The 12,070-nt window shown below is 36.4% G+C and overlaps 1 protein-coding gene across 1 annotated transcript in view; it reads left to right on the forward strand.

The window, feature by feature from the left end:
* The window catches only part of LOC135219372 (protein eyes shut-like), a 325,712-nt gene that overhangs the window by 466 nt on the left and 313,176 nt on the right, over positions 1–12,070 (forward strand). The window contains exon 1 of the mRNA XM_064256088.1: positions 1–95. This exon is cut by the window's left edge and continues 466 nt beyond it. Coding sequence (XP_064112158.1) covers positions 18–95 — 78 coding nt within the window. The 5' untranslated portion in view covers positions 1–17. The remainder of the gene's footprint in view (positions 96–12,070) is intronic.

Below are 12,070 nucleotides of genomic sequence, written 5' to 3' on the forward strand. Positions count from 1 at the left end.
CTCACGAATTAGTGAAAATGATTTCGAATGTCAGTAGTGCCTTTAGCGGGAGGAGAGAAGCCATCTGCCTCATAGCTGTTCTGATCTTCATATTGGTAAGTCGAATATTTTGCATTCTGTTTCTTGTCTTATTGCAATTCAAGGGTTTCTGATTCGTTTTAGCTGTCTGTAAAAGAAAACCATTGAGTTGGCTATTTGTTCGTCAGTACTTTTTCTGTTCACCCTCAGATCTTAACAACTTCAATCATTAAACATACAAAATCGCAACCCTTTAGCCTTTGTAGTTTTCATTTTATTTGAAGTTAAAACTAGCCATGCTCATGCATCTGGCACCGTTATAGGTACCAACAACACAGGCCACCACTGGGGTGTGAATGAAAGTTTCATGGGCTGCGGATGAAAGCTTCATTTGTCATTCAATTTTTTCTCAAAGTCGGGAAGCTACACATTGAATCATGAATTGTTTTCGCAATTTCTACCTGCTCCTCAAGGTGAAGACTGGATTGTCAACATTTAATTATTCTATGAAGAGGGTTTGAAAAATCCCTGAATAGACAGAACCCTTAGAGAAAGCGATTATGATAATGAAGTTGTCCTTTAAACAAGGTTAGACTTGACTATTGAATAGAGTTAAGGTCAGAGGTGAATGTGAAATATTATGAGGTAAGGTAAGTGATTGTTAACATTTTCCAAGGAGATTTGGTCAAGATTCTTGTACTTGAATTAGTAATTGGCCAGACATTCTGGTCGTCCTTCAAAGGGATGTGTTATTCAATATTGATCAGAAAATCGAGATTCTCAATAAAAGCAAGAGAGCTCTTATAGCAGAGGGCTTCTGAATCTCTTTTGACAAAGGTCTCAGTCATCAGTTATGTATACCTACCTTTTCGCAGCAGAGACAGAGATCACAGTCGTCTGGTTCCTCTCTTTTCACAGCAGAGACAAAGATCACAATCGTCAGGTTTTTCTCTTTTCACAGCAGAGACAAAGATCACAATCATAGGGTTCCTACCGTTACTGAGTAGAGACAAAGATCATAATCATCAGGTTTCTATCTTTCACAGCAGAGAAGAATGAGTAACGCACTCAGGCAAAAATGCAGTTCAGAAATGCTGCCGTGAAAAAATAAAGAATGACAAAGTCCACCCAGTCATGTTACATCATGCGATAACACATTATCTTCCAATTCTTGGAGTTGCTCTTGCTCTGGCAAATCGCCAATTGTATATCCTAAATGGTTGCGATGCTGATTGACATTTTGAAACGTTAATTACTCATTTTGCTGTTGTTTAAAATGTCCACACTTCTATATAGAAAAGACCAGGTAACGATTATAACAGACTGCATTTGAGAAAAAGTGGGCACAAAAAAGTGTAAAACATTCCAAATAAGAACAATTTAAAGGAGCAAACACAAGAATTCATTCATACGAAGAAAGCAGTTTAAGAATGATTTCCTCCCCCAAAGACAGAAAATAAGGCAAAGTTGCATGACACATCGGCCACTAGCGTGCAACCGGCAGTCTGAAATATGCGTACATGACTTTGTAATTCAATCAGGAGACCATGCCGTGAGAATAACTCTACAAGAAACTATAACTTCGATACACGAACTCGACGCATCCTTGGACGTACGACCAACGTGTGATTGTGAGGACATCCGTATCGTCTTCGCTAGCACCGTGGAAATTCTTCTATTGTTTCCATCCACATCATCTGCTAATATTCGCCATCAAGGCCTGAAGATTGTAAGTGTACTGTGATATGGTTCAGATGTTATTTTTCAGGTTACTCAATCAGTTAATTAATTCATTATTGATAGTACATTATCTAACTCCAACTAGGCTTGATCCAACTCCACCTTACTCGGGGCGCATGCGAAAATCTACAGTCAAATGGCGCGTTGTCACCAACGAAAATTAAAATAAATACGCTATATTTTATTAGAAATAATTGTTCTGTGCTGTTTGACATGCACATTATTCATTTTTTAAACTTTTATTCTAATGAATATCCTATCCTAAACTTCCGTTATCTTTAACCTAATGCGAAACACCTTTTTTCAGACTATTTTAGATTTTTTCATAGACCTTTCCTACCCCCAACAAGAACAACAGCAACAACAAAGTAGCTTGTAGGTTTACTCCCCGAGTAAACGAAAATACAATCACGGGTTCTTCGTCATAAGGTACTCTAAGAGCTTTAAACTAGATTCAGCTGCTTAATTGCTGGAAACTGAAGACAGTCTCATCTCCAGCATCACCTTTGGCAGAAAGTTGCCTCTGTTTCCAGCGTTTTTGACCTGCAGTGTTGTTTAATGCCATTTGTCTTAAAAATTTAACTTTTAAGTCTAAAACTCCAAGAAGGAATGATACTCATTTTCTTTCTTTCCTTTTTCTTGGCTTTTCAAAAGATTTTATTAGAAATACTGATGAAAAATGTTAGGATATCGTTTAGCTGAGTGTTCACTGTCTCCCAGATATAGTCTCATACATTTATTGATTAGGTCAGATTAAATTTTTCATTTGCCTCTTTTTTTTTATAAACGCAACGAAAATAAGGACCACAGTAAGTTTCATTTTGTAATTTTTAAGGCAATTTAGCAATAGCAATAATAAAACCTACAGCAACATCACCAGAGACAATATTAAAACAATGAAAAATACCGTCATGAGTAACTGCAAGAACCTCATAATGAATCATGACGATCAAGCACCAGCAATAATGACACTAACTACAGCAACTCTGGCAGAGTTATAATGTAGCAAAGGTTACCTCATACCTTACGTAGCGCCTCAGTGGCGTGATCGATATTTCTTTCTCATCTTTTGATTTCTCCGTCCCTCTGGACAGCAGCTTAAAAGAATTGATCAACCGGAATAAATAAACAATCGAGTTTTCTGTACAACGTATAATGCTATATAAAACAATCAGCTACGACCGGTAACGCTTCAGTTGCTTCCCAGAAAGCGCTGTCAGATGCACAATCCAGGGCGAAATTTAACCTCAAATGAAATAGAAACTGCTGAGGCTAGAGGGTTGTAATTTGGCATGTTTGATGATTGGAAGGTAGATGATCAACATATCAATTTGCAGCCCTCTAGCCTGTGTAGTGTTTTAGATCTGATGGCAGACAGAATAAAATGCGGACGGATGGACAAAGCCAGCAGAATAGTTGCCTATTACAGAAAACTAAAATCTGCTATATGAGGTCTTCCTTTCTCTTTGCACCTTGAACTGTGGAACAGTTTTCCTGGCAGTTGTATTAGTCCTGCGCTCACAAAGCCGGAGGGAGATGGGGTTTTCCCCTTGTTTGTTCAACTGCCTAGCTTTTCTGTCCATGAGTGTGATTGTTACCACAACTCCTACTTAGGAGGCGGGAGTTCCACCAAATGAGATCATTCGTCTGTGAGTGTCTTTATGTGTTGTCTGTTACCAGTGGCGGATCTAGAGATCTTTAGTAGGGGGTCACTTAAGATTATTATATATATATATATATATATATATATATATATATATATATATATATATATATATATATATTTATTTATATGTGTGTGTGTGCGCGCGCGCCTACACATACGGTGCATACTATTTATATATGTAAGGACATACACATTTAGTATGTACACAGTAGTAGTTGCTGTTATTGTTGTTATTATCGTTTTTGTTGTACAGTTGTTATTGCTGTTGAAATAATAACTAAGGACAGTTTTGCTACTAATAATGATTTATTGAAATAAACCAATATCCTATTATTAATAATTAAATGGGGGTGGGGGATGGTGATAAGTGACCAGGTGCCAACCCCCCTTAATCATCCGCCACTGTGACTGTTACTTATGTAACATTAACCTTGGTCATAACTTTTGAACCATAAGAGTCAATCCCCTACAAAAAAAAAAAAAAAAAAAATGTCACGTGGAGGCGATGGGAGTATGGGTGGAACTAGTATATTTTTCGCTCGGTTTGTCCACCAGTCTCTGTTTGACTGTCCGTCAGTGTTTTTGTCAGACTTACCTTGTAAACGTAACTCCTCCTACATGGTTGGAGGGATTTCAGTCATACTTGGTTCGAAGATAGACCGTCATGCATAGATGTGCATGTTTGTCTTTGCAATCAGTGTATCTGTCACACTTGAATTATCATCAGGAATCCTTCTGCAAAGATGATGAAACTTCAGTCAAATTCGATACACATGTAGGCCACCATGCATAGGTGTACTATATGCTAGGACACTGATCATCTGTTCCAATGTACGGCTTCAACGTTGGCCATGACTTTTGAATTGCAAGGGATAGGCTTCATATATGGTATTCATACACCCGTAATGAAGCTGTTGCGGATGGCACCAAGGTAGTGAATGACTTTTTGTACTGAAAACAGCAGGCATATGAAGTATTCGTGTTATACAGACAAATGGAAGAAAATTGTTGGAGTTATCTGCCTTCGAAGTGCCATAATGGTCTCGTCGACATTTTTCATCAGTCATAATTTTCCAAAGTAATCAAACAGACCAAAGGAAGTTATTCGATGAGACGACATTGTCAAAAAATTCATTTTGGCGAAGAATAAATACAAGTAAATCATCTAATTATTGTAGTAAAATGAAAGAAAACGCTCGAGTTCACAGCCAAAACTACAGAAAAAAAGAATGATAAAACTCTACTACGTCGGCAAAAAGCCGAAAAGGAACTCATCCAGCTATGTCGGCACCTGGTTACCTGCCGTTACGGTACGGCCTTTGAATTACTGATGGGAAAGCACAACCTCTGAGCGAATTGACGCAATTCGCGTCAACATCAATCCTTATGCAATATTTCTTGTGAAAGGCTTAGAAAAGAGACGTTAACTGCATATTGGGACTACTTTTTTTTTTCTTTATTCCTTCGCCTGTTGATTTGAATATTTCGTCTGAAAACTATGATTTGTATCGTAAAGCGTGAGTAAAAAAAAAAACAATGTTCAGGACAAGCGTAGTATCCAGAAAAGTGTGGAGAAAGTCGGAAGTTGGGAGGACATTGTGACTACTAGCGAAAATTATATATATATATATATATATATATATATATATATATATATATATATATATATATATATATATATATATGTGTGTGTGTGTGTGTGTGTGTGTGTGTGCGCGCGCACAGGATATATGCTCACAAGAGTCCGTCCTTCGCTAAATTGACATCCGTCTAGACATGAACGTAACTGTTGTGTAGAGAACACCGCACCTGACGAAGCCTTCCTAGGTTTTAGAAAGGATCCAGGAGAGGCTAATAACGACGAAAGTAATAACATAGGACAGCCTTGTCGAAGGTCACTCTAGCACGAAATACCAAGAGTTACTCTTTGGGCACAAGATGAACCCTACTCAATCTTTGCAGGAGATCAAGTAACTTACTAGTCTCTTTCTCTCTCTCTCTCTGGTTAACTGTCATAATAATAAAGAATATATATATATATATATATATATATATATATATATATATATATATATATATATATATATATATATATTATATATATATATATATATCTGGTAACTGTCATAATAATAACGAATAAAATTCTGCTTCCGTTCAAGCAGCCAGTCCTTATATCTGTGTTCTATATGCTTACTATTATTATAGTACTTGTAATGACGAGTTTATTGTGTTAAAAAACACGGCCATTCTTAGTATAAATACACAAAAATTATTGAACGTATCAAAGTTTCTAATAAACAGAACAATGCTTACGAAACGTTATATAAATAAAGATAGACGAAGAACGTCTTAATTTTGCTTCATGAGAGTGAAAGCGAGGAAAATTACTTTCTTTAACTCTCTTAATAGCCATTTCCTCTCAGTTATCTATTCAATATTTTAGTTAAAATGTTTCTTTTAATTTTCTCGTTTTTAACCATTTTCCTTTATCATTCTTTCGCAATCTCATTTTCCTAGTGTTAAAATACGAAGCAAGTGTTTTAGGTTAGTCTCCAGCGATATATTTCGCTAGTTCCTAATTAATATGCGTTCGTCTTATGGCGCGCAGAATACAATCCATAATTCTCTTTCGTTCAATGTTCAGTCTGGCTCGACTGAATTAAGTCATGGATCGAAATCTCATTTTTCAATGTAGCTCAGTTGACTGCCACCAGAACCCCGACTCAGGGATCTGTATCTGGTACCAGGGCGGTGAAGTGACACTCTTTGTAACATTTACAAAACTGATAGGTTTCTCTCTCAAAAAAAAAAAAATAAAATAAAATAAAAAAATAAAAAATAAAATAAAATAAAATAAAATAAAAAATAAATAAAAGAATACGTTTCTCATCACAGAGTATTCCAAATTTAAGCATGCCATCTAAGAGAGAGAGAGAGAGAGAGAGAGAGAGAGAGAGAGAGAGAGAGTATTTGACTACTCACAGTAAATGGAAGGCTATTGTAGTCTCGTAAATGCCCGTATGATGTTCATTTGTTGGAGGCGTACTTTTTCGCCTGGTCGAGCAACCTTTAGCACCAGCCAAACCTTATATTTTCAACGCCGCAGACTAGAAGATGAGAGGATGGGCTGGTTGTCGTTGCAAATACGGGTTGCAACATTGCCAACAGCGTTTGTGTAGAATGAAATGTATTCTGTTTCGCTATGAAAGTTTAGAGGAGCCTTCCCGGTAGTATACGAAGGATATAATTATACTAGAAAGCACTCTTTACCTCTTTATTTGCAATTTGTTTTTCTTTGTATGCATGATTGTATTTATTTTTCATGTCTGTTTTTCTGTTAGCTAAAACTACGTAACAGAATTTGCTGTGTCTAGTGTCTGGCCATTCCAGGTAAGCAGAATATCTCTAGTAATAGGTTACATCCCAGATGGTGTTATAGTTTTGACATGATTCTTGTGATTTTTACCATTAGTTCCATAATAAACTCTTTTTTCTTTCTCTCTTATCTCTTTTTTGACACGGAGAATCATTTATTTTTTATTTTTCAGTTGATCGATCGGTCTCTTTCTCCCAAACGTTATATATTATATAATATATAAATATAAAATATCCATATTATATATGTATATATATATAATATATATATAATATATGGTTATATTCTACTCGATGCAAAATTACGATAGATTACTGCTCCATTGATATATATATATATATATATATATATATATATATATATATATAATATTTATATATATAATCGTAGTTTTATTTATGAGCGGTACTGTGCCATCATTTTTAATTGCAGAAGTGAAATATATATATATATATATATATATATATATATTATATATATATATATATATATATATATATATGTGTGTGTGTGTGTGTGTGTGTGTGTGCGCGCGCGCGTTTGTGTGTGTGTGTGAACATACATCAAGCTTAAACACTCACACACACACACACAAATATTTATATATATTATTATATAATATAGATGATATATATATAACTATATATATAATATATATAATATCATATATATATATATATATATATAGACGAGAGAGAGGAGCGAGAGAGAGATGAGGAGAGAGAGGGAGGAGGGAGGCTACGAGAGAGAGAGAGAGAGAAAACGATAACAGGTTCCGTCATACAGCAGCCCGGGCGAGGGAATCCGGTCCCTGCACTTAGCGATCCAAATTCTCATACTTATATCTAAATCAGGGAAGACGCACGGTATTCGTCACACGTTGCGAAACAGAATTATGGGCAAAAAACAAAGTGTGATCTGGTTGCGTATGTACGGTAAAGCGCGCGTTACTTAACTCCTGATAACTCTTCTCGGCTTTTTTCACACAATGCGGCACGATAACGATCATCGTGTATACTTCTTGAAGTATGTATGCTTAAGTACGTGTGTAATAAGCGTCCAGAGAGGAGATTGCGTTCGATGTAATAACGCTGCTGTAACATGGGTACTCGGCGTTATTAATATCTATTCAGCGTTGATGAAACCTTGCAGGCATCCTTATAGTAGTTCTAAAAGCCAATAAAGTAATAGTATGAAATAATAGAAAAACATAAAATGCAGCTCTGTAGTATTATAACTTTATCAGTAATTAGGAAAGGGATTCACTCGTATACATATCTCAATGGAAATGAAGTGTGATTTAGGGTGAAATGTCTTTTTCTTGCAATTCTTTTCTCCAGAGGGGGAGGTCACATAACAATTGACAATGGCATCATCGATCAGGACCTCAGATCCCGAGGAGCTAAAACTGAGAGTTATTACCCTGAGCACACCCCGCCGTCAAGGGATCGTCGAGATGCCATCGTATTCAGTTACTTGGCCCAGTCAACGGTCAACACCACAGAAGCATTCCCATAGCATAGCGCAAAACCGCTTTCTCATCCGGAAGTCGTCTCAGATGGTTGGAGGAGCCAGAGGTTCACAGCAGGCCTCTTAATTTCTTTCACACATTACTCCAAGTTGCCGGTACAAACTAACTTATCTAAACAAACTAACCAGCTTGGAGCAGATTCTGATGCCATCAGAACCCATCTCTGCACTCTATCGTACTCATTCCTCTGTTAATCTGCTAACCTTCATCGTCACATAAAAAAAAATAATGTAATATAAGAAAGGATGAAAGAATTTATTTTGCATTTTTATATGTAAGACTAGCTACAAGCGTGAAACATAAGGGAAAAATTATTCTTTCATATGCCATTCCCTGAAACAAAGCCAGGGGAGCAATGAATGGTTTAATATAATTTACATTTGTTTCATACCATTGTAGCGATATTGTAGACAAACTCTATTTATTCATCTAGAAACTGGTAGGCAAATCCATGCCTTTGCCATCAAAAAAAAAAAAAAAAAAAAAAAGTTCTAAAAACAACTCCCTTATCGTGAAGTGAACAATAAATTTCACAACTTTGGGTGAACGTAAAGTAAAAGGACCTCTCTCCTTATCAGTTACTGTCCAGCAACTTGGCAATGCCATGCTCGATTATGATTATTGTAATTAATAATTTATGGTTGTCTTCAGAATTAGATAAAGCCTTTTCAGTTAGAGGCTTCTTAGCTGTTGCTCTGAGTCTCGTTGTCATCTTCAGTCTCTACATCGAGTGGTGTTGATGTTACTTCAGGCAAAATGTATTTCTTTGGAACGCTCATTATGGGGGATAAATGAATCAAAACGAAAAGAAATCAATCGTTTACCACTGAAGGAGCGAAAGGTAGCGGGAGGCGTGAGTCCTCTGTCAGACTTTTCTTTCCGTTACAAAAAAGTTGCCATTTACCCCTAATTAGATCCTAGTGTTACCAAATGATATTCCTACAATTTGCAAAATTAGCTAGCTTACCAGTGCGGCACGAGCCTTGAGAGTTAAGTGACACGTTCTGCGGTCGAATTGGACCGACTAGGATTAGTCGTTGGTGACGCGTAACAGGCTTAGTAAGAGGACTGGAATCATACCAGCATGAAAATTATCCAGAAGAGTAGCTCTTCTCTATTCGCAAGAGTAACTGCCACGATTCTCCATACCATAAAACGGTCAACATTAGATAGAGAAATCATCTGATGGCTGCCACAGAGCCACACAAACCCTCGGGAGCCGCCGAAATTTAATAGGTGCTTAGTGGGTTCTGCGATTTTTTCGATTCACTATCTTCATCGAGGTGCTCATAATTACATCAGATGGCCATGGGAATTCTCGAAAAGAATACCATTTAACAGGTAAGCAAACCATACGGATTTATTTAGTTTTTACCCATAAATAAATAATAATGCATTTGTGCTTGTCAAATGAATGTCCTGTTAGCAGTTGATGCGCTTTTTGAACAATGTATTTTTACATTTTCGACATAATATGTCTGTGGCACATAAAGTCACTGGTGATTTCAGTTTTGAAATCAGAGTTCGTCTTATGTGTGCCGTATAATATAAAGTAATAAAGTCATGCTGTTATTATAGTACGTAGGCCTATAGGTTACTGGTTGTGTTATGGTCTCATTTTTGAAATGAGTCTATGAGGTATAGGGACACCTGCTGCATTCGTCAGTCATTATAAATCCTCGTCAGTAGGTAAGGTCTGTAGGATACTGTCCGTGCCATTCCTTTTTCTATAGTTTTGGCTATTAAGAGTAAGAGTTATTTCATAAGATGCTTTATATCAAACTTGATTACTCATCGAAACTCAGAAACGTCACATTTGGTGAGAGAGTATTTCACGACGAAATCAAACCGTAGAAAACAACTTCCATTGTTCTGTTAGTTTAATCTTTCAGATGTGTAACCATTCCTGGTTTAACTAAGTACAACGTAATTCAGAATACGCAGAAACAATTTTTCCGTGGCAAAAAAAATAAGTCAAAGTGGCATTTTGTCATTCTTTTTAAGCAATCCTCTCCATGCATTGCTCCAAAGCCTTAGAACAGAAATAAGTGAATTGTCAGATTTTCTGTCGTTTACAAGACGTTGAGCTTGGCGGGAAAACCATTTTGCTAAATGTTCTTTCAAAACTTTTGTAGAATAATCTTCGAGGGAATACCAAAGTAGCTAGATAATATGCTAACAGAGAATATATATATATATATATATATATATATATATACTATATCTATATATATATATAATATATATATATATACATATATATATATATATATATATTATATTATATATATATATATATATATATATATATATATATATATAAAGTGAATGTGATGTATGTCACTTTGTATACTATGTCTATCTGTGTGGGGCACAGGAATCCACACCGCTTGACCGATCTTGACAAAATTTGGCACTTTATCCAACTTAGTTTATATGGTAAGTTTCAAACCCCCCTGCCCGGCTCCTTTCCCCTTCCTCCATCCCCCATCCCCCTTCTCCCTTCCCTGTGTAACTTGTGATATACTAGACGGGTTCATCATACCACATTTCATGTATTGACATACTGTAGATATATATTATTGAAAATGCTCTTCTTTTCTGTGATTAATAATTCTGTATCAAGGTTTGTGTTTAGGTTTGGGGGTGCATGTTTAGGTTGAGAATGGATTGTCTTTAGTTTTGGCAGGGGTTGTGTTTAGGTTTAGTGGAGGACGTACTCAGGGTTAAGGGGGTATTTCAGTTATGTGTGGGTGTTTAGCTTTAGTGGGGTTTTAATATAACAGTTCCACCACAGTAATATTCTGGGATAAAGTGGACAAATAGGACAGTCACCACAGTAATATCTGGATAAAGTGGACAGTTAGCACAGTAATGCCTGGATAAAAGGTACTGACAGAACAGTAATACTGGATAAACGGGACAGTGAGAACAGTAATATCTTGGGGACATTCACCATAGTAATGTCTGGATAAAGCAGACAGTCACCAAAGTAATGTCTGGTTAAAATTGACAGTCCTAGGATAAAAGGGGCAGACAGTACAGTGATACCTGGATAAATGGGAACGTCGGCAGAGTAATAACTGGATAAATAAGACAGTCACCACAGTAACGTTGGGATAAATGGGACAGTCACCACAGTAATACCTGGATAAAAGGGACAGTCAGTACAGTCATACATGGAACAAAGGGGCAGTTACCACAACAATACCTAGAAAAAAAGCATCATTAACCACAGTAATGTCAGGTTTTTCGATATTGCCGCCAGTGGTCACACACTCGGCATGACGGTCGCCACTTCAAGTTATTAATTGTGGATTCATCATAAATTGTAGTTGCGTTGTCGTTCGAGCAATTTATGTGGCATCTTTCAGCCTCCTTCCTCCAAAATTAGCACCGCTAACACTAGCGGCAATATCAAAGACGAACAGATTCGGTGTTGTATGACATCACTTAATGAATATGGGAGATTCAGTTAAGCACAAACATGAGAGGAAAATATTAGATACCAGATTTATAAGGACACGTCCACATGTTATTATTTCGTTTAATTACTTAGAGAGACTATGCCTAAAATATTAACTCCCCGGCACAAGTAAATGATGACTTTTAAAACGAACTGGACATTATTAATATGAAGACAAGAACTGACAGATTTTCATGAAAACGATGAGAAATTACGTGTTCACATTTAGCATAAAAATGCAATTTTGATTAAGGTAATTAGAAATGGGTA

The sequence above is a fragment of the Macrobrachium nipponense genome, chromosome 1 (assembly GCF_015104395.2).
Source record: "Macrobrachium nipponense isolate FS-2020 chromosome 1, ASM1510439v2, whole genome shotgun sequence".
NCBI classification, from domain to species: Eukaryota; Metazoa; Arthropoda; class Malacostraca; order Decapoda; family Palaemonidae; genus Macrobrachium; species Macrobrachium nipponense.